General features: G+C 37.3%; 1 protein-coding gene across 1 annotated transcript in view; it reads left to right on the forward strand.

Moving 5' to 3' along the window:
* The window catches only part of CCDC150 (coiled-coil domain containing 150), a 117,133-nt gene that overhangs the window by 21,984 nt on the left and 71,270 nt on the right, over nucleotides 1-23,879 (forward strand). The window contains exons 10-13 of the mRNA XM_059927316.1: nucleotides 2,139-2,246; nucleotides 4,285-4,409; nucleotides 4,662-4,839; nucleotides 5,401-5,469. Coding sequence (XP_059783299.1) covers nucleotides 2,139-2,246; nucleotides 4,285-4,409; nucleotides 4,662-4,839; nucleotides 5,401-5,469 — 480 coding nt within the window. The remainder of the gene's footprint in view (nucleotides 1-2,138; nucleotides 2,247-4,284; nucleotides 4,410-4,661; nucleotides 4,840-5,400; nucleotides 5,470-23,879) is intronic.

Here is a 23,879-nt window from a genome sequence, read left to right on the forward strand (position 1 = left end):
TTTTTATTTCCATAAGATTTACTTCATTTGTGAAACATCATCAAATTAACTACATTTCCCATTTCACCCTCTAAATTCCTGTGATACGTAGGTATTTGAGATATACTGCTAAACCATGCACTAGTTTAAACTTTGCCTTGTTTGTTTTCTAATTTACTCACTAAATGTATACCTTTTATTTCCCCCTATGAAACTCTAAGCAGTTCAATGCCAAGGGCTATCTTATACTTTCTTTGTATCTTCTATGGCAAAGCACAGTAGGAACCTAATAAATACTTGCTGATTTTGGAGTTATGTGTAATCATTTTATGTGGGATGGTGGTTCCCACATTCAGCTGATGTTTTCTGTATATGCATGTATATGGAGAGGAGTCACCACATATGCAAGCAACCGAGTTATTTCTCATAGGGCCCAATGAAATAGTATCGATCATTTAAAAGAACTTTTTGTTAGTACAATTTGATTATTTCAATGTTAGGATCATAGTGTTGTTATGCTCTCTTTATGATAAAGAAAATACAAAATGTGATCTTTCATAAAATAATGATAACAGTAACTACTACTACTCTTACTATAAATGGTAGTTAACATTTACTGAATCCATACTACAGTAATGGCACAATTCTAAGCACTTTATGTTACTAACAAATTGTAATCCTCTCAATAGGACTTCTTTAGAACTATTATTATTCCCATTTTAAAGATAAGAAAGTTGATATACAGAGACGTTTAATAATATAGCTAGGGCTTCCCTGGTGGCACGGTGGTTAAGAATCCTCCTGCCAATGCAAGGAACAGGGTTTGAGCCCTGGTCCGGGAGGATCCCACATGCCGCGGAGCAGCTAAGCCCGTGTGCCACAACTACTGAGCCTGCTCTCTAGAACCTGCGAGCCACAACTGCTGAGCCCGCATGCCACAACTACTGAAGCCCTCGAGCCTAGAGCCCATGCTCTGCAACAAGAGAAGCCACCTCAATGAGAGGCCCATGCACTGCAATGAAGGGTAGCCCCTGCTCACCGCAACTAGAGAAAACCGGCGTGCAACAATGAAGACCCAACGCAGCCAAAAATAAATTAAAAAAAAAAATATATATATATATATAGCTAGTAAGTGACACAGTTGGAATTTGAGCCCAGCAATCTAGCTGTAAAGAAAATTAGCTATTTCTTTTCAAGGAGCAAGAGTTCTCCTCTGTCTTATCCCCAAGTATTCCTTGAAAAATAGTTTGTGCATCTGGTTATAACTTTAAAATGCCCCTGAATGAATTCCTGTCTTATGATGCTGTCCCACTTATGATGCTGTCCAGATAATCTTTAGTTTATCTCTCCTTTCTTGTTACTGTTTTTTGAGTGTTTTTTTCTATTAACCCTTCAGAGTTATTTGCCCCATCCTTAAAGAGTTTGTACATTGAAACATAAGATCCTTACCAAATATACTTTGGTAAGATCCTTACCAAATATACTTTGCAAAAATCCTTACCAAATATACTTTGCAAAAAATATACTTTGCAAAAATATACTTTATCTTTGAGAATTAAGATAAATATTTTCCACAGGAATACAAATTTCAAAATACCAAAAGGACAAGAGAATTATAAACTAACTACATGTATGATAGATGTGTTACAGAAAAGATTTTTGTTTTATTTTGGAAGGTTAATCTTGTGAAATGGCACAGTCATCTGTATTTTGCTTTTTTGAATACTGTAATTGGTGATGAAAGAGCTTAGGTATTTTGTTATCAGCTAAACAATTCTGAAAGCTCATCATCCAATTTTGAGAATGGATTTCTGTAATATTGGCCATGCATCTACATTGTAAATTCCATTCTGTAGATGTCTTGCTGTAATTGACCAGCATTCAAAATTATGAAGAATGGAAGATTGGTAAACTGCCAAATGCTTCAGTTGCTCCTCTGTATCAGCAAATTTCCCCTTTTAATTTACAGTTGTTTAGGATGATGACTCCAAATATTTGAAAGTATTTTATAATCTAATGAAATATCAATTGGGATTAGGTTAAATAAATTAGGTTCACATATATGGTGAAATACTAGGCCATTGTTAAAAATGATGATACGTAAGTAAAAAGACTTATTTATTGGAGAGATCTGTGACTTGCTGTATATGTTGTCTTAGGTTTTGAATGACCAACTGACTAGAAAGTGTTCAGAGCTGAACAGAATGCTTCAGACTGTTAGAATGGAAAATACCAGAATCATTGCTGACCACCAAGCCATTCTGCAGGTATTCATTTTTAACACTAGTCAATTTCTGGTAGAGTCATCAGGAAGCCTCCTTGGCTAAGAGATCAGGAAATACAAATAGCCAACTGGATACATAAAATATTTTAGCAATTAATTTCAAGGATTTTTCTGAATTATTTTATTTTTTAATTAGTTGTTTCCTGTTTTCATCAGAGGGGTCATTTGGCCTTACACTCAGTGCTTTCTTAATGGTTTCTTCTCAAATATCATTACTTTAGGAAAAGTAATTACCTGTCCCAGTATTGATAGAATCATGGAGAATACTTATGACTGACCCTAAAGTATTTACCTTTTCCCCAAAGACCTGTGCTTTCCCATTTTGCTTATGCCATTCCCTCTGCTGAGAATGGTCTTTACTTCATTTTCAGCTGTTTGAGATTGTGTTCAGTCTTTAAGACTCACTTTCACCCAGAAGCTTGATCACTCCAATCAGAAAGAATCAGTTTTGTCTTTTAATTTCTACTTCTAGGACACTAAACAGGCTGTAATAATAAGGCTGTCTCTTTTTTTTTTTTTTTTGAGCATACTTACTATATACCAAGCATTGTGCTAAGGATTTTACATATATTACCTCCTTTAATCCTAGCAGCTGTTACATAAAGGGATATTTGTCATCCTTGTTTTACAGATAATAAGAATAAGATTTAGAGAAGTTAACCAACTTGCCCAAAATCACCCAGCTAGTATAGGGTGGAGCCAGATTTAAATCTAGATTTGACTCCAGACTCAGTGTTTTTAAACATTTATGTTATGTTGCTTCTCTTGTTCTGCATTCTATAGTAGTAGTTTATATGCATGGCTCATTCCCTGTACTACATTCCTAGGACATTGTCTTACATATCTTTGTTATTACCCATAGGGCTAAGCGCATTTTGCACATAACAGGTACTCAATAAGTATTTTTTATTAATTCAGAAAGCATTTAGTGTTTACCTCATGCAAGTATGTTGCTAGATCTAGATAGAATTATGGCAGTGAACAAGACAAGTCCCTACTTTCATGGAACTTACAATTTAGTAGACTGAATAATGTGACTTATGTATGTAACACTTTCACAAACATTTTAAAACTCTGGAATATGACACAAGTGAGATCCCATTTTGCCAAGTATGAAGATGTGAAGGTTTACCTTGCAGTCAAATATTGTTCAAAAAGAAGTGTTTTAAAATATGTTTACAAATATAATTATTAATATGTACTATATTTACAAAAGCTTTATAAATTGTATATAGAGGAGGTGTGCATAAAAATGCTGTTTTGATAATTGAAAATAGTAAGCCAGAGAAAATTGTGCAAAACAGTTATAGACTTCTGCTGTAGCAGTATCTGAGTGCAATTTCAGATACTGTCAAGAGAATTTACACTAAACTATGAAACATGATTGTCCCTGGAGAATGGAATTATTTGGAAGAGATGTGGGGGAGATAGAGGTGGAGCGATCATTTCACTTTATATATGTTGATATTGTTTTACTTTTTAAAATATAGTATGTTGAAATTTTAAAGTACCAAAATATACTTAATATAGTTTTTTAAAAATCTTTTTTGGAGTATGGTTGCTTTACAATGTTGTGTTAGCCTCCACTGCACAACAAAATGAATCAGCCATACACATACAGATATCCCCTCCCTCTTGGACTTCCCTCCCATTTAGGTTACCACAGTGCATTAGGTAGAGTTCCTTGTGCTATACAGTATGTTCCTATCAGTTGTCTATTTTATACATGGTATCTAAAAATTTGTTCATGTTAGGAGTTTTATAAATTTTGCAGCAAGCTGGATAAATAATGCATCTTGATTGTTGGCTAGAAGAGCTATAAAATGATAGAACTGTGGTCAGGTCAGGGTAGGTACAAAGAGCAAGCTGGACATTAAGATAAATTCTTTTAAAAGGGGTTTTATTTATATAAATTAAATTTGTCTTTTGTAAGTATCAGTATCTTTGATCAGTTGTTTAGAGTGATACCCTATCAAATGACTTCTGGCATCTTAACTTTTAATATTGCTTCTAACACTTAGGAAGAACAGAAAATGATGACACAGACATTTCAAGAACAAAACTTACTGCTGGATGCAGCCCATGCCAGTATCACAAGTGAGCTGCAGACTGTTCAGAATGAGAAAACACAACTCCAAATGCATCTATAAGTAAACTGTGGGCAACTTTTGCATCTTTTGTTTTTGCATTTGTATTTCTTATCTTTAATGAAAATGTTTAATTCTGCATTTGCTGGGCCAGTCACAGAAATAAAGACTCTGCCCTAAAGGAACTAGTTTTGTTAGAACATTTCGGTAACTGCTCTCAGGCAGGAGATATGTTCTGTAAGAACATTTAGTCTTTCTGTTAAAGAAGAACTCTCATTCAGCTTTCATATCTCCTTGTTCTCTTCCTGCAGGGACCATTTAGTCCTTGAGCATAACCAGTGTATCCAGAAAGCACAGGATGCTGAGAAGAGGGCAGCTGTGCAAAAAGAGCTGCTAGAATCAACTATTGCAAGATTGCGAAGGGAACTGGACGCATCAATGCAAGAGAAGACCTCTCTGCTAGAGGAGAAAGAAGGACTTCAGAGAGAGGTAGGTAGAGGCAAATTTATGTTACCTCCTGGTTGTGGTGGTGATCTTGTTTTAAAATTTTATTGTAAGTGCAAAAGACCAGAAAAGAAATACAACCCAGATGCAGTTTGTCTGAGTTGCCCACGAAAGAAATCTTTGGGTGGCTAATCTGTGTCTTTCAGCATGTGAGTACACTGTGCCAAATAGTTACCCTTATATAGCATGAGTGAATGTTAACTAACCATTCACACATCCTCATGTTAGTTAAGGAGTCAGATTTAAAACTCGATTTTCCCAGTAGGAGTGGGACAGTGTAGCGGAAACAGTGTAAGGGGAAACAGCCCTGTCTTCCTCGTTAGGAAGGAACCAGCAGAGTCTGACATGCAGACGTGTCTTTCTAATTTCAGGGCTGTTTGTGAAGTCTGCTCTGCCTCTGAGACTCCCCGAGTGGCCCCTTTTCTGAGAGGATGTGCTATCTCTGCAGTGTAGGTATTAATTGACATGCAGGGTGTATCTGCTATAGTAGAGCCTGTCAGCTGTTTTTAAATTGACCCATTTCTTTTTTTCCCTCCTCTTGGGCAGGTTAATAAAACCGAGAAAGAAATAGCAGAAGAAAAATGCAACTTGGAAAAGGAATTAGCTAAAAGCAAGGTATTCCACATTTTATTTGTGTTATGTCATTATATTTAATTCCTTCTGTATTGCTGCCTCCTGTATCAGCTTATCTTAATGAGGAGATGGGTTATTTTGTTGAATACCAAAATGTGGGGGGAGTAGAGAAGCCACGAAGCTGGATGCACTTGGAGCACTCCAGTCACTTCAGCATAAGGCTGCGTCTGGGGAATGTTTGCTTGTTGAGCATCTCGTGTTTGCCAGTGAGCCATCACTGCCTCGGACCCTAGTGTTCACCGAGTAGTTTAGCCAGGGATTCCCCTGAGAGTGAGCTAATGAGCCTGTGGGCTGCAAAGGGATGATTGCTGACGATGCTGGTGGTTTTTTTTGTTTGTTTTTTGGGTTTTTTTAAAAAACTAATTTAAGCTTCCTAACTTGTTAGCACTTGCCACTTTATTTGTGAGATACCCCTTTCTGGGTTCTATGAAGGTAGCATGGCCAGAGAAACAAACACAATCCTTATTCAAACAAAAAAAATCTTTAAGACATTGCTGTTTGCATTTCAAAATTTGAAGAGTAAAGATTATGTATCACTATCATCTAGAAAATATATCTGGAGCATCAAGGACTATCAGCCCATCCCCATTCAATAAACCCAGCAACAGGTGTCAGATATAGGCATCAAGCCTTGACTGTTTCTTGGCTCAACTAAATAGCATTCTTAGTACCATATATGTGAACTTTTAGTTTAAGAACTGGGGAGAGAAGAAAAGCTAAATTCTGAGCTGGAGCTCAAAAACAGTTCACTAAGCTGGCAGATACCTTGTGTGGTTTAGTCACTCATATCTAGTGATTTCAAAACAGTCCACCCAAAAAATCTTTAAATAAAGCTGACTTCCTGTGGCAAGGACTTTGCTGGTGTCAATGTGGCCTCAAATATGTTTTTTAAAATTTGGGAAGTTGGTGGATACTATTAAATTCATTAATACTTTTTGCTTTAAAATGCTAGTGAATATTTCATGGCTAAGGCAAATGCTATTTGCGATTAAAACATGGTATTATTATTTTGCTTGTCTGATTTCATTTGTTTTAATGTAGACTAAGTGTATGTTCATGGGGCTGAAAGATACTTGCTCGTTAGAGAGGTTCGGTTAAGCCAAATGACAGTGCTTCTACAGAGTTCCGTTTTTTGGTCTAACTGGATATTTTTTACATGTGTACTCATTGTAAAGCTATGTTTTCTTAAAGTCAGGCTTATTGAGTTATAATTTAGAGTGAAATTCACCCTTTTTTTAGTGTACAGTTCTGTGAGCTTTGACAACCACAATCATGTAACCACCAGCACAACAATCAAAATATAGAACATTTCTGTCACCCCGGAAAGTTCCCTTGTGCCTTTTAGTAGTCAGCCTCTTCCTCCATGCCCATCCCCTGGCAACCACTGATCTGTTTTTCTATCCCTGTAGTTACATCTTTTCCAGAATATCATACAAATGGTATCATACAATATGTAGCATTATAAGTCTGGCTTCTTTTATTTAGCATAAAGCATTTGAGATTTGAGATTCACGCATGTTACTGTATGTATCAGTGGTTTATGTTCTGTTATATCACAGTTTCTTTACCTGTTTGCCAATTGAAGAACATTTGGGTTGTTTCCAGATTTTGGCAGTTATGAAAAAAACCTGTATAAATATTCATATGTGAACATGTATTTTTATTTCTCTTGGATACATATCAGGAATTGGACTTCTAGATCCTACAGTAAATATATGTTCAACTGTCTTCCAAAGGATGTGTGCCATCTTGCATTCCTACCAGGAATATATGAGTTCCAGTTTCTCTACACTCTCACCAGCACTTGGCATTGTCAATTCTTTTAGTTTCAGCCATTCTGATTGGTGTGTAGGGGAATGTCACTGTGGTGTACTTTGCTTTTCTCCAGTGACTAGTAATATTGAGTACCTTTTCATCTGCTTATTTGCCATCAACAACTTAAAGTGTCTCTTCAAATCTTTTAACCATTTTTAATTCAGTTGTTTGTTTTCTTATAATTTATTTTTCAGAGCTTTAAAAATAGTGCCATATTAATTCTCATGTAATAGTTATTACTATTTGTATATAAACAAATTTTATATGTGCTTTACCTACTTTTCTTCTATATTATGCCTTTTCATGCTCTTTTAAAGAGAAGAAGTTTTATATTTTGATTAAGTCCAGTTTATCAATTTTTCAAATTTTATGGATGATACTTTTTGTGTTGTAGCTAAGAAATTTTTGCCTAATCTAAGATTACATAGATTTTCTCCTTTGTTCCCTAGAACTTTTTTGGCTTTACGTTCAATATTAGGTCTATGATCCACTTCAAGTTAATTTTTGTATATCATGCAAGATGTAGTCCAAGGTTCATTTATTTTTAGGTGGATCATCTGATTGTTTTAGTACCTTTTATTATTGAGATATAATTAGTATACCATAAATTCACCTTCTTAAAATATACAAGTTAGTGATTTCTTAGTATATTCACAAGTTTGCACAAATACCACCACTATCTTATTCTAGAACCTTTTTAATCATCCTAAAAAGAAACCTAGTACCCATTAGGAGTCACTCCCTATTTACCCCTGCCCACCTCTGGCAACTACTATTCTACTTTCTACCTCAATGGATTTGTCTGTTCTGGACATGTCATGTAAATAGAATCAAACAGTATGTGGCCTTTTGGGTCTGGCTTCCTAGCATGATGATTTCAAAGTTTGTCCATATTGTAGTGTACATAACTACTTCATTTCTTTTATGGCTGAATAATATTGCATGAATATAACACACTTCATTTATCCATTCATCAGTTGATAGACATTTAGGCCGTTTCCATTTTTTGGCTATTAAGAATAATGCTATGAACATTTGTGTACAATTCTTTTTGTGAGCATATGTTTTCACTTCTCCAGGAACAAAACTACTGGGTCATGTGATAACTCTGTTTATCATTTTGAGAAACTGCCAAACTGTTTTACAAGTAAGGTAGTTGCACCATTTTACAGTCCCACTAACAATGTATGAGCATTCCACTATCTACGTCCTCACCTAAACTTGTTATTGTCCTCTTTAAAAAAGGTACACCCATCCTAGTAGGTGTGAAGTATCTCACTGCGGTTTTTTTTTTTTAACTGAGGTGAAATTCACATACTGTAAAATCAACCATTTAAAAGTGAACAATTCAGTGGCATTTAGTACAATATTCACAATATTGTGCAACCACCACCTCTGTCTAGTTCCAAAACATTTCAATACCCCGAAAGGAAACCCCATACCCATTAAGCGATCACTCCTTATTCCCTCCTTCCCCCATCCCCTGACAACCACTACTCTGCATTCTTTCTCTATGGATTTACCTATTATGGATATTTCATATGAATATAATCATACAATATGGGATCTTTTGTATCTGGCTTCTTTCACTTAGCATAATGTTTTTGAGGGTCATCCATGTTTTTGTATCAGTATGTATCAGTACTTCATTCCTTTTTATGGTTGAGTAATATTCATTTTGTGTGTGTGTGTGTGTGTGTGTGTGTGTGTGTGTGTGTGTGTGTGTGTTGAGTTGGCCAAAAAGTTCGTTTGGGTTTTTTGTAAGATCTTACAGAAAACCTAAACGAATTTTTTGACCAACCCAATATATGTATGTGTGTGTGTATACATACACACACACACACACACACACACACGTATATATATGTACACACACACATACCACAATTTCTTTATCTGTTTGTTGATGGATATTTGCATTGTTTCTGCCTTTTGGCTGTTGTGATTAGTGCTGCTATAAACATTTGTATGTGTATTTGTAAGTACCTGTTTTTTTATATATCTTAAAGATATGTTAAGATATATAGCTATGAGTGGAATTGCAGGGTCATGTGGTAATTTTATGTTTAACTTTCTGAAGAACCACCAGACTGTTTTCCACAATGCTGAACCACTTTTTCTTCCCACCAGCAGTGCAGAAGGGCTCCAGTTTCTCCACATCCTCACCAACATGTTATTTATTTATTTATTTATTTATTTTATTTTATTTTATTTATTTTATTTTATTTTATTTATTTTATTTTTGGCTGTGTTGGGTCTTTGTTGCTGCACGTGGGCTCTCTCTAGTTGCGTTGAGCGGGGGCTACTCTTCCTTGTGGTGCGCGGGCTTCTCATTGCAGTGGCCTCCCTTGTTGTGGAGCACGGACTCTAGGCTTGCGGGCTTCAGTAGTTGTGGCACGTGGGCTCTAGAGCGCAGGCTCAGTAGTTGTGGCGCACAGGCCCAGTTGCTCTGCGGCATGTGAGATCTTCCTGGACCAGGGCTCAAACCCATGTCCCCTGCATCAGCAGGCGGATTCTTAACCACTGCACCATCAGGGAAGCCCCTATTTTTTGTTTTTTGATAATAACCATCCTAGTAAGTGTGAAAGTGTTACCTCATTTTGGTTTTGATTTGCATTTCCTTAATGGCTAATAATGTTGAGCATCTTATTATGTGTTTATTGGCCATTTGTATATCTTCTTTGGAGAGCTGTCTACTCAGATCCTTTACCAATTTTTAAAGTGGGTTATTTAATGTCTTTTAATTGTTGAGTTGTAAGAGTTCTTTATATGTTTTGGATGGTAGACCCTTATAAGATATGTGACTTGCAGGTATTTTTCTCCCATTCTGTGGGTTCTTTTTAAATTTTTAGATTTTTATAAAGTCCAGTTTATCAATTTTTTCTTTGGTTGCCTGTGCTTTAAGTGTCGCATCTGAGAAACTGTTGCCTGATCCAAGGTCACAAAGATTTACACCTTTTTGTTTTGTTTTGTTTTTATATTGGAGTATAGTTGATTAACAATGTTGTGTTAGTTTCAGGTGTACAGCAAAGTGATTAAGTTATACATGTACCTATTCTTTTTCAAATTCTTTTTCCATTTAGGTTATTACAGAATATGGAGCAGAGTTTCCTGTGCTACACAGTAGTTCCTTGTTGGTTATCTATTTTAAATATAGCAGTGTGTACATGTCAGTCCCAAACTCCCAATCCCTCCCCTCCCCCACCCTTCCCCCCATAACCATAAGATCATTCTCTAAGTCTGTGAGTCTGTTTCTGTTTTGTAAATAAGTTCATTTGTATCTTTTTTTTTTTTTTTTTACATTCCACGTATAAGTGATATCATGATATTTGTTTTTCTCTGTGTGACTTATTTCACTTAGTATAATAATCTCCAGGTCCATCCATGTTGCTGAAAATGGCATTATTTCATTCTATTCAATGGCTGAGTAATATTCCATTATATTTATGTACCACATCTTCTTTATCTACTCCTCTGTCGATGGACATTTAGGTTGCTTCCATGTCCTGGCTCTTGTAAACAGTGCTGCAATGAACACTGGGGTGCATGTATCCTTTCAAACCATGTTTTTCTCCGGATATGTGCCCAGGAGTGGGATTGCTAGATCATATAGTAGTTCTAATTTTAGTTTTTTAAGGAACCTCCATATTGTTCTCCACAGTGGCTGCACCAATTTACATTCCCACCAGCATTGTGGGAGGGTTCCCTTTTCTCCATACCCTCTTCAGCATTTATTGTTTGTAGACTTTTTGATAATGGCCATTCTGACTGGTGTGAGGAGATACCTCATTGTAGTTTTGATTTGCATTTCTCTAATAATTAACAGTGTTGAGCATCTTTTCATGTACCTCTTGGCCATCTGTATGTCTTCTTTGGAGAAATGTCTATTTAAGTCTTCTACCCATTTTTTGATTGGGTTGTTTTTTTGGTATTGAGCCGCATGAGCTGTTTGTATGTTTTGAAGACTAATCCCTTGTCGGTTGCATTGTTTACAAATATTTTCTCCCATTCTGTGGGTTGTCTTCATTTTGTTTATGGCTTCTTTTTTTTTTTTTTTTAATTTATTTATTTATTTTTATTTTTGACTGTGTTGGGTCTTCGTTTCTGTGCGAGGGCTTTCTCTAGTCGTGGCAAGCGGGGGCCACTCTTCATTGCGATGCGCGGGCCTCTCACTATCGCGGCCTCTCTTGTTGCGGAGCACAGGCTCCAGACGCGCAGGCTCAGTAATTGTGGCTCACGGGCCCAGTTGCTCTGCGGCATGTGGGATCTTCCCAGACCAGCGCTACGAACCCGTGTCCCCTGCATTGGCAGGCAGACTCTCAACCACTGCGCCACCAGGGAAGCCCTATGGCTTCTTTTACTGTTCAAAAGCTTTTGAGTTTAATTTGGTCCCATTTGTTTATTTTTGTTTTTATTTTCATTACTCTAGGAGGTGGGTCAAAAAAGATCTTGCTGTGGTTTATGTCAAAGAGTGTTTTTCCTATGTTTTCCTCTAAGAGTTTTATACTGTCCAGTATTACATTTAGGTCTTTAATCCATTTTGAGTTTATTTTTCTGTATGGTGTTAGGGAGTGTTCTTATTTCATTCTTTTACATGTAGCTGTGCAGTTTTCCCAGCACCACTTATTGAAGAGGCTGTCTTTCCTCCATTGTATAGTCTTGCCTCCTTTATTGTAGATTAATTGATGATAGGTGTGTGGTTTATTTCTGGGCTTTCTATCTTGTTCCATTGAATTATATTTCTGTTTTTGTGCCAGTATGATACTGTTTTGATTACTGTAGCTTTGTAGTATGGTCTGAAGTCAGGGAGCCTGATTCCTCCAGCTTCGTTTTTCTTTCTCAAGAGTGCTTTGGCTCTTCAGGGTCTTTTGTGTCTCCATACAGATTTTAAGATTTTTTGTTCTAGTTCTGTGAAAAATTCCATTGGTAATTTGGTAGGGATTTCATCGAATCTGTAGATTGTCTTGGGTAGTATAGTCATTTTGACAGTATTGATTCTTCCAATCCAAGAACATCGTATATCTTTCCATCTGTGCCATCTTTGATTTCTTTCATCTGCATCTTATAGTTTTCAGAATAATGGTCTTTTGCCTCCTTAGGTAGGTTTATTCCTAGGTGTTTTATTCTTTTGAATACAATGGTAATTGGGATTGTTTCCTTAATTTCTCCTTCTGATCTCTCATTGTTAGTGTATAGAAATGCAACAGATTTCTGTGTATTAATTTTGTATCCTGAAATTTGACTGAATTCATTGATGAGCTCTAGTAGTTTTCTGGTAGCATCTTTAGGATTTTCTATGTATAGTGTCATGTCACCTGCAAACAGTGACAGTTTTACTTCTTCTTTTCCAGTTTGGATTCCTTTATTTCTTTTTCTTCTCTGATTGACGTGACTAGGACTTCCAAAACTGTGTTGAATAAAAGTGGTGAGAGTGGACATCCTTGTCTTGTTCCTGATCTTAGGGGAGGTGATTTCAGCTATTCACAGTTGAGTATGACATTAGCTGTAGGTTTGTCATATACAGCCTTTATTATGTTGAGGTAGGTTCTCTCTATGCCCACTTTCTGTAGAGTTTTTATCATAAATGGGTGTTGAATTTTGTCAAAAGCTTTTTCTGCATCTATTGAGAGGATCATATGGTTTTTATTCTTCAATTTGTTGATGTGGTGTATCACACTGATTAATTTGTAGATACTGAAAAATCCTTGCATCCCTGGGATAAATTCCACTTGATCGTAGTGTATGATCCTTTTAATGTATTGTTGGATTTGGTTTGCTAGTATTTTGTTGAGGATTTTTGCATCTGTGTTCATCAGTGATATTGGCCTGTAATTTTCCTTTTTTGTGGTATCTTTGTCTGGTTTTGGTATCAGGGTGATGGTGGCCTCATAGAATGAGTTTGGGAGCGTTCCCTCCTCTGCAATGTTTTGGAATAGTTTCAGAAGGATAAGTGTTAACTCTTCTCTAAATGTTTGGACGAAGTCACCTGTGAAGCCATCTGGTCCTGGACTTTTGTTTGTTGGGAGTTTTTAAAGCACAGTTTTAATTTCAGTGCTTGTGATTGGTCTGTTCATATTTTCTATTTCTTTCTGCTTCAGTCTTGGGAGATTATATCTTTCTAAGAACTTGTCCATTTCTTCTAGGTTGTCCATTTTATTGGCATATAGTTGCTTGTAGCAGTCTCTTATGATCCTTTGTATTTCTATGGTGATTGTTGAAACTTCTCCTTTTTCATATCTAATTTTACTGATTTGAGCTCAACCTTTCCCTGTTTTTCTCGATGAGTCTGGCTAAAGGTTTATCAATTTTGTTTATCTTCTCACAGAACCAGCTTTTAGTTTCATTGATCTTTTCTGTTGTTTTCTTTATCTCTATTTCATTTCTTCCCTCTCTGATCTTTATAATTTTTTTCCTTCTACTAACTTTGGGTTTTGTTTGTTCTTGTTCCTCTAGTTGCTTTAGGTGTAAGGTTAGGTTGTTTATATGTGATTTTTCTTGTTTCCTAAGGTAAGATTTTATTGCTAGAAACTTCCCTGTTAGAACTGCTTTTGCTGCATCCCATAGGTTTTGGATCATTGTGGTTTGGTTTTCATTTGTCTGTTAGTATTTTTTCATTTCCTCTTTGATTTCTTCAATGATCCATCAGTTGGTTAGTAACATATTGTTTAGTCTCCACATATTTGTGTTTTTTACAGTTTTTTCTTGTAATTGATTTCTAATCTCATAGCATTGTGGTTGGAAAAAATGCTTGATATGATTTCAATTTCCTTAAAGTTACCAAGAATTGCTTTGTGATCAGTCCTGGAGAATGTTCCATGTGCACTTCAGAAGAATGTGTACTCTGCTACTTTTGAATGAAATGCTCTATAAATATCAGTTAAGTCCATCTGATCTAATGTGTCATTTAAGGCCTTTGTTTCCTTATTGATTTTCTGTCTGGATGATCTGTTCATGGATGAAAGTGGGGTGTTAAAGTCCCCCACTATTATTGTATTACTGTCAATTTCTCCTTTTATGGCTGTTAGTATTTGCCTTATATATTGGAGTGCTCCTATGTTGGGTACATATATGTTTTCGATTGATATAGCTTCTTCTTAGATCGATCTCTTGATCATTATGTAGTGTCCTTCTTTGTCTCTTGTAACAGTCTTTATTTTAAAGTCTATTTTGTCTGATATGAGTATGGCTACTCCAGCTTTCTTTTGATTTCTATTTGCATGGAATACCTTTTTCCATCCTCTCACTTTCAGTCTCTATGTGTCCCTAGATCTGAGGTGGGTCTCTTATAGACAACATATGTACGGATCCTGTTTTTGTATCCATTCAGCCAGTCTATGTCTTTTGGTTGGAGCATTTACTCCATTTACATTTAAGGTAATTATCAATATGCGTGTTCCTCTTGCCATTTTTGTAATTGTTTTGGATTTTGGGGTTTTTTTGTGGGTTTTTTTGGCCGTACCCCTTGTTTTGTGAGATCTTAGTACCCTGACCAGGGATTGAACTTGGGACATGGCAGTGAAAGTGCCAAGTCCTAACCACTGGACCACCAGGGAATTCCCTGGATTTGTTTTTGTAGGTCTTTTTTCTTTCCTTCCTCTTTTGTTCTCTTATCTTGTGATTTGATGACTGACTTTAATGTTGTGTTTCGATTCCTTTTTCTTTTTTGTGTGTATCTATTGCAGATTTTCGGTTTACGGTTCCCATGAGCTTTTGATATAGCAGTCTATATATAAAGAAGATTGCTTTAAGTTGCTAGTCTTTTAATTTCAAATGCGATTCCAATATCCTGCATTTGTGCTCTCCTCTTCTCACAGTTACTGGTTTTGATATCATATTTGTGTGCAGATGATTTCCTACATTAACTGTATGTTTGCCTTTACTGGTGAGCTTTCCATTCATAATTTTCTTGTTTCTAGTTGTGGCCTTTTCTTTTCCACCTAGAGAAGTTCCTTTAGCATTTGTTGCAAAGCTGGTCTGGTGGTGCTGAATTCTCTTGGCTTTTGCTTGTCTATAAAGCTTTTGATTTCTCCTTCAAATCTGAATGAGAACCTTGGTGGGTAGAGTATTCCTGGTTTTAGGTTCTTTCCTTTCATCACTTTAAATATATCTTGCCACTCCCTTCTGGCCTGCAGAGTTTCTGCTGAGAAATCACTTGATAACCTTACAGGAATTCCTTTGTATGTTATTTGTTGCTTTTCCCTTGTTGCTTTTAATATTTTTTCTTTGTCTTTAATTTTTGTCAGTTTGATTACTGTGTGTCCTGGCATAGTCCTCCTTGGGTTCATCCTACCTGGGAGTCTCTTTGCTTCCTGGACTTGGGTTACTGTTTCCTTTTCCATGTTAGGGAAGTTTTCAGCTATTATCTCTTCAAATATTTTCAAAGGTCCTTTCTCTGTCTACTCTCCTTCTGGGAGGCCTATAATGCGAATGTTGGTGCATTTAATGTTGTCCCAGAAGTCTCTTAGACTGTCTTCATTTCTTTTCATTCTTTTTTCTTTATTCTTCTCCATGGCAGTGATTTCCACCATTCTGTCTTCCAGCTCACTTATCCATTCTTCTGCCTCAGTTATTCTGCTATTGATTCCTTCTAGTGTATTTTTTTTTTCACACACACACACTGTATTTTATTTTTACAAGAGATAAATAGACTGACACCAAGCATTGTACATGGATGACCACAACAAAAGCAACAATGATTGCAATTACCAAACATGAAACACACTCATACTATGTCATAATATTGACATTCAGTCCAGTAATCCTCCACTGTAACAGCTCCTTTACTTTGCAGTGAAAATTGATTTGTATATTCTTTGCCTCTGAGACCTTGTGGGATTTTTTTTTTTAATTCAGACAGAAAGTCACAAAAATTATACTCATCCTCATCAGTTCACTCAGTCCCATGTAATTAATTTTTTTTTTAATCTTGATCTTTTTTTAGCACTTTTATGAGTTCATCAGTTTTTCATTAGAGTTCTGAAAATGCTTATTCATTCAGTTCAGCAGTACAGTCAGTTACCAGAAACCTGTACTTGTCAGAGTCTTTTCCATGAATTTCTTGAAGATGAAACCCTTTTATACGAACATATTTGCAAAAGCATCAGAGTACACCCAGGACTGTCTGTAAATGACAAAAGACTTAAAAATGACCACAGTTAAAGATTTGATGAAAGTTCATAATAATGCAGTTGACAAGAAAATTAGTTATTTCTGAGATATACATTTTAAAGTAATAACTAGGATTGTTACTTATAACATTATACCAGAACATATAAGACTTTTAGAAATTTCATGTAATGTCTGAAACATTTATATTAACATATTTCCATACATATTTCCATACAAATACAAATATAAGATTTTTAGAAATTTCATGTAATGTCTGAAACATTTATATTAACATATTTCCATACAAATAACCCAATGAAAGTTTAGTATTAGTTGTGTTGTTTGTTTGTTTTTTTATACTGCAGGTTCTTATTAGGCATCAATTTTATACACATCAGTGTATACATGTCAATCCCAATCACCCAATTCAGCACACCACCATCCCCACCCCACCGCAGTTTTCCCCCCTTGGTGTCCATATGTCCATTCTCTACATCTGTGTCTCAACTTCTGCCCTGCAAACCGGCTCATCTGTACCATTTTTCTAGATTCCACATAAATGCGTTAATATACGATATTTGTTTTTCTCTTTCTGACTTACTTCACTCTGTATGACAGTCTCTAGATCCATCCACGTCTCAACAGGGACTCAATTTCGTTCCTTTTTATGGCTGAGTAATATTCCATTGTATATGTGTACCACAACTTCTTTATCCATTCGTCTGTCGATGGGCATTTAGGTTGCTTTCATGACCTGGCTATTGTAAATAGTGCTGCAGTGAACATTGGGGTGCATGTGTCTTTTTGAATTATGGTTTTCTCTGGGTATATGCCCAGTAGTGGGATTGCTGGCTCATATGGTAATTCTATTTTTAGTTTTTTAAGGAACCTCCATATTGTTCTCCATAGTGGCTGTATCAATTTACATTCCCACCAACAGTGCAAGAGGGTTCCCTTTTCTCCACACCCTCTCCAGCATTTGTTGTTTGTAGATTTTCTGATGATGCCCATTCTAACAGGAGTGAGGTGATACCTCATTGTAGTTTTGATTTGCATTTCTCTAATAATTAGTGATGTTGAGCATCTTTTCATGTGCTTTGTGGCCGTCTGTATATCTTCTTTGGAGAAATGTCTATTTAGGTCTTCTGCCCATTTTTGGATTGGGTTGTTTGTTTCTTTAATATTGAGCTGAATGAGCTGTTTATATATTTTGGAGATTAATCCTTTGTCCGTTGATTCGTTTGCAAATATTTTCTCCCTTTCTGAGTGTTGTCTTTTCGTCTTGTTTATGGTTTCCTTTGCTGTGCAAAAGCTTTTAAGTTTCATTAGGTCCCATTTGTTTATTTTTGTTTTTATTGCCATTACTCTAGGAGGTGGATCAAAAAAGATCTTGCTGTGATTTATGTCAAAGAGTGTTCTTCCTATGTTTTCCTCTAAGAGTTTTATAGTGTCCAGTCTTACATTTAGGTCTCTAATCCATTTTGAGTTTATTTTTCTGTATGGTGTTAGGGAGTGTTCTAATTTCATTCTTTTACATATAGCTGTCCAGTTTTCCCAGCACCACCTATTGAAGAGACTGTCTTTTCCCCATTTGTATATCTTTGCCTCCTTTGTCATAGATTAGTTGACCATAGGTGTGTGGGTTAATCTCTGGGCTTTCTATCTTGTTCCATTGATCTATGTTTCTGTTTTTGTGCCAGTACCATATTGTCTTGATTACTGTAGCTTTGTAGTATAGTCTGAAGTCAGGGAGTCTGATTCCTCCAGCTCCATTTTTTTCCCTCAAGACTGCTTTGGCTATTCGGGGTCTTTTGTGTCTCCATACAAATTTTAAGATGATTTGTTCTAGCTCCATAAAAAATGCCATTGGTAATTTGATAGGGATTGCATTGAATCTGTAGATTGCTTTGGGTAGTATAGTCATTTTCACAATGTTGATTCTTCCAATCCAAGAACATGGTATATCTCTCCATCTGTTGGTATCATCTTTAATTTCTTTCATCAGTGTCTTATAGTTTTCTGCATACAGGTTTTTTGTCTCCCTAGGTAGGTTTATTCCTAGGTATTTTATTCTTTTTGTTGCAATGGTAAATGGGAGTGTTTCCATAATTTCTCTTTCAGATTTTTCATCATTAGTGTATAGGAATGCAAGAGATTTCTGTGCATTAATTTTGTATCCTGCAACTTTACTATATTCATTAATTAGCTCTAGCAGTTTTCTGGTGGCAGTTTTAGGATTCTCTATGTATAGTATCATGTCATCCGCAAACAGTGACAGTTTTACTTCTTCTTTTCCAATTTGTATTCCTTTTATTTCTTTTTCTTCTCTGATTGCCGTGGCTAGGACTTCCAGAACTATGTTGAATAATAGTGGTGAGAGTGGACATCCTTGTCTCGTTCCTGATCTTAGAGGAAATGCTTTCAGTTTTTCACCATTGAGAATGATGTTTGCCGTGGGTTTGTCATATATGGCCTTTATTATGTTGAGGTAGGTTCCCTCTATGCCCAGTTTCTGGAGAGTTTTTATCATAAGTGGGTGTTGAATTTTGTCAAAAGCTTTTTCTGCATCTATTGAGATGATCATATGGTTTTTATTCTTCAGTTTGTTAATATGGTGTATCACATTGATTGATTTGCGTATATTGAAGAATCCTTGCATCCCTGGGATAAATCCCACTTGATCATGGTGTATGATCCTTTTAATGTGTTGTTGGATTCTGTTTGCTAGTATTTTGTTGAGGATTTTTGCATCTATATTCATCAGTGATACTGGTCTGTAATTTTCTTTTTTTGTAGTGTCTTTGTCTGGTTTTGGTATCAGGGTGATGGTGGCCTCATAGAATGAGTTTGGGAGTGTTCCTTCCTCTGCAATTTTTTGGAAGAGTTTGAGAAGGATAGGTGTTAGCTCTTCTCTAAATGTTTGATAGAATTCACCTGTGAAGCCATCTGGTCCTGGACTTTTGTTTGTTGGAAGATTTTTAATCACAGTTTCAATTTCATTACTTGTGATTGGTCTGTTCATATTTTCTGTTTCTTCCTGGTTCAGTCTTGGAAGGTTATACCTTTCTAAAAATTTGTCCATTTCTTCCAGGTTGTCCATTTTATTGGCATAAAGTTGCTTGTAGTAGTCTCTTTGGATGCTTTGTATTTCTGCGGTGTCTGTTGTAACTTCTCCTTTTTCATTTCTGATTTTATTGATTTGAGTCCTCTCCCTCTTTTTCTTGATGAGTCTGGCTAATGGCTTATCAATTTTGTTTATCTTCTCAAAGAACCAGGTTTTAGTTTTATTGATCTTTGCTATTGTTTTCTTTGTTTCTATTTCATTTATTTCTGCTCTGATCTTTATGAATTCTTTCCTTCTGCTAACTTTGGGTTTTGTTTGTTCTTCTTTCTCTAGTGTCTTTAGGTGTAAGGTTAGATTGTTTACTTGAGATTTTTCTTGTTTCTTTAGGTAGGCTTGTATAGCTATAAACTTCCTTCTTAGAACTGCTTTTGCCGAACCCCTAGGTTTTGGGTCGTCGTATTTGCATTGTCATTTGTCTCTAGGTATTTTTTTATTTCCTCTTTGATTTCTTCAGTGATCTCTTGGATATTTAGTAACGTATTGTTTAGCCTCCATGTGTTTGTCTTTTTTACATTTTTTCCCCGGTAATTCATTTCTAATCTCATAGCGTTGTGGTCAGAAAAGATGCTTGATATGATTTGAATTTTCTTAAATTTACTGAGGCTTGATTTGTGACCCAAGATGTGATCTATCCTGGAGAACGTTCCGTGCGCACTTGAGAAGAACGTGTAATCTGCTGTTTTCGGATGGAATGTCCTATATATATCAATTAAATCTATCTGGTCTATTGTGTCATTTAAAGCTTGTGTTTCCTTATTTATTTTCATTTTGGATGATCTGTCCATTGGTGTAAGTGAGGTGTTAAAGTCCCCCACTATTATTGTGTTACTGTCAATTTCCTCTTTTATAGCTGTTAGCAGTTGCCTTATGTATTGATGTGCTCCTATGTTGGGTGCATATATATTTATAATTGTTATATCTTCTTCTTGGATTGATCCCTTGATCACTATGTAGTGTCCTTCCTTGTCTCTTGTAACATTCTTTATTTTAAAGTCTATTTTATCTGATATGAGTATAGCTACTCCAGCTTTCTTTTGATTTCCATTTGCATGGAATATCTTTTTCCATCCCCTCACTTTCAGTCTGTATGTGTCCCTAGGTCTAAAGTGGGTCTCTTGTAGACAGCATATATATGGGTCTTGTTTTTGTAACCATTCAGCCAGTCTATGTCTTTTGGTTGGGGCATTTAATCCATTCACGTTTGAGGTAATTATCGATATGTATGTTCCTATGACCATTTTCTTAATTGTTTTGGGTTTGTTTTTGTAGATCCTTTTCTTCTCTTGTGTTTCCCACTTAGAGAAGTTTCTTTAGCATTTCTTGTAGAGCTGGTTTGGTGGTGCTGAATTCTCTTAGCTTTTGCTTGTCTGTAAAACTTTTGAGTTCTCCATCAAATCTGAATGAGATCCTTGCCAGGTAGAGTAATCTTGGTTGTAGGTTCTTCCCTTTCATCACTTTAAGTATATCATGCCACGCCCTTCTGGCTTGTAGAGTTTCTGCTGAGAAATCAGCTGTTAACCTTATGGGAGTTCCCTTGCATGTTATTTGTCGTTTTTCCCTTGCTGCTTTCAATAATTTTTCTTTGTCTTTAATTTTTGCTACTTTGATTACTATGTGTCTCGGCGTGTTTCTCCTTGGGTTTATCCTGTATGGGACTCTCTGCGCTTCCTGGACTTGGGTGGCTATTTCCTTTCCCATGTTAGGGAAGTTTTTGACTATAATCTCTTGAAATATTTTCTCTGGTCCTTTCTCTCTCTCTTCTCCTTCTGGGACCCGTATAATGCAAATGTTGTTGCGTTTAATGTTGTCCCAGAGGTCTCTTAGGCTGTCTTCATTTCTTTTCATTCTTTTTTCTTTAGTCTGTTCCACAGCAGTGAATTCCACCATTCTGTCTTCCAGGTCACTTATCCGTTCTTCTGCCTCAGTTATTCTGCTATTGATTCCTTCTAGTGTAGTTTTCATTTCAGTTATTGTATTGGTCATCTCTGTTTGTTCTTTAATTCTGCTAGGTCTTTGTTAATCATTTCTTGCATCTTCTCAATCTTTGCCTCCATTCTTATTCCGAGGTCCTGGATCATCTTCACTATCATTATTCTGAATTCTTTTTCTGGAAGGTTGCCTATGTCCACTTCATTTAGTTGTTTTTCTGGGGTTTTATCTTGTTCCTTCATCTGGTATATAGCCCTCTGCCTTTTCATCTTGTCTGTCTTTCTGTAACTGTGGTTTTTGTTCCACAGGCTGCAGGATTGTAGTTTTTCTTGCTTCTGCTGTCTGCCCTCTGGTGGTTGAGGCTATCTAAGAGGCTTGATGGGAGGCTCTGGTGGTGGGTAGAGCTGACTGTTGCTGTGGTGGTCAGAGCTCAGTAAAACTTTAATCCACTTGACTGTTGATGGGTGGGGCTGGGTTCCCTCCCTGTTGGTTGTTTTGCCTGAGGCAACCCAACACTGGAACCCACCTGGGCTTTTGGTGGGGTTAATGGCAGACTCTGGGAGGGCTCATGCCAAGGAGCACTTCCCAGAACCTCTGCTGCCAGTGTCCTTGTCCCCACGGTGAAATAGAGCCACCCCCCGCCTCTGCAGGAGACCCCCTAACACCAGCAGGTAGGTCTGGTTCAGTCTCCCCCAGGGTCACTGCTCCTTCCCCTGGGTCCCGATGCGCACACTACTTTGTGTGTGCCCTCCAAGAGTGGGGTCTCTGTTTCCCCCAGTCCTGTCAAAGTCCTGCAATCAATTCCCACTAGGCTTCAAATTCTGATTCTCTAGGAATTCCTCCTCCCGTTGCCAGACCCCCAGGTTGGGAAGCCTGACGTGGGGCTCAGAACCTTCACTCCAGTGGGTGGACTTCTGTGGTATAAGTGTTCGCCAGTCTGTGAGTCACCCACCCACCAGTTATGGGATTTGATTTTACTCTGATTTCGCCCCTCCTACCGTCTCACTGTGGCTTCTCCTCTGTCCTTGGACGTGGGGTATCCTCCTTGGTGAAGTCCAGGGTCTTCCTGTCAATGATTGTCCAGCAGCCAGTTATGATTCTGGTGCTCTCACAAGAGGGAGTGAGAGCACGTCCTTCTACTCCGCCATCTTGGTTAATCCTCCTTGACCTTGTCTTTTCCAAGCATTTGTTCTTGATTTCAGGAAAAAACAACCAAACTTCTATAGTTAGTTTTCTTCTGCTTGAAATTTTCAAGACGGTCATTTCACTGTGGATTTAAAAAGCTGAGCAATTTCTCTGTTTTCTCCTTCCCTGGAGTACTGATCATCAGCCTGTTGGACTAACTAGCCTTAATAGCAGCCTTCTAGTGTATTTTTCATTTCAGTTATTGTATTGTACATCTCTGTTTGGTCTTTAGTTCTTCTATGTCTTTTTTAAACATTTCTTGTATCTTCTCAGTCTGTGCCTCCATTCTTTTCCTGAGATCTTGGAAAATCTTCAGTATCATTACTCTGAATTCTTTTTCCGGTTGATGGCCTATCTCCACTTCACTTAGTTGTTCTTCTGGTGTTTTATCTTGTTCTTTCATCTGGGACATATTCCTTTGCCGTCTCATTTTGTCTAAATTTCTGTGATTGCGGTTTCCATTCCGCAAGCTGCAGGATTGTAGTTCTTCTTGCTTCTGCTGTCTTCCCTCTGGTGGATGAGGCTGTCTAAGAGACTTGTGCAGGCTTCCTGGTTCCTGCCCACTGGTGGGTAGAGCTGGTTCTTGTCCCTCTGGGCAGGGCTATGCTCAAGAAGACTTTAAGCAGCCTGTCTGCTGATGGGTGGGACTGTATTCCTGCCCTGTTGGTTGTTTGGCCTGAGGCGTCCCAGCACTGGAGCCTACAGGCTGTTGGGTGGGGCTAGGTCATTGGGAGGAAATGGCAGCCTCCAGGAGTGCTCATGTTAATGATTATTCCCCAGGACTACTGCTGCCAGTGTCTTTGTACCTGCAGTGAGCCACAGCTCCTCCCCTGCCTCTCCAGGAGACCCTCCAATACTAGCAGGTAGGTCTGGCCCAGTCTCTTATGAGGTCACTGCTTTTTTTCCCTGCGTCCTGGTGCACATGAGACCTTGTGTGTGCCCTCTAAGAGTGGAGTTTCTGTTTCCCCAGTCCTGTGGAATTCCTGCGATCAAACCCCGCTGGCCTTCAAAACCAGATTCTCTGGGGGCTCCTCCTCCCCTTACCAGGCCCCCACACTGGGAAGGCTGACATGGGGCTCTGGACTTTCAGTCCTGTGGGAGAACTTTTCAGGTATAATTACTTTCTAGTTTGTGGGTTGCCCACCCAGTGGGTATGGGATTTGATTTTATTGCAGTTGTGCCCCTCCTACCATCTCGTTGTGGCTTCCTCTTTGTCTTTGGATGTAGGGTA

The sequence above is a fragment of the Balaenoptera ricei genome, chromosome 7 (genome assembly GCF_028023285.1).
Source record: "Balaenoptera ricei isolate mBalRic1 chromosome 7, mBalRic1.hap2, whole genome shotgun sequence".
Classification (NCBI taxonomy): Eukaryota; Metazoa; Chordata; class Mammalia; order Artiodactyla; family Balaenopteridae; genus Balaenoptera; species Balaenoptera ricei.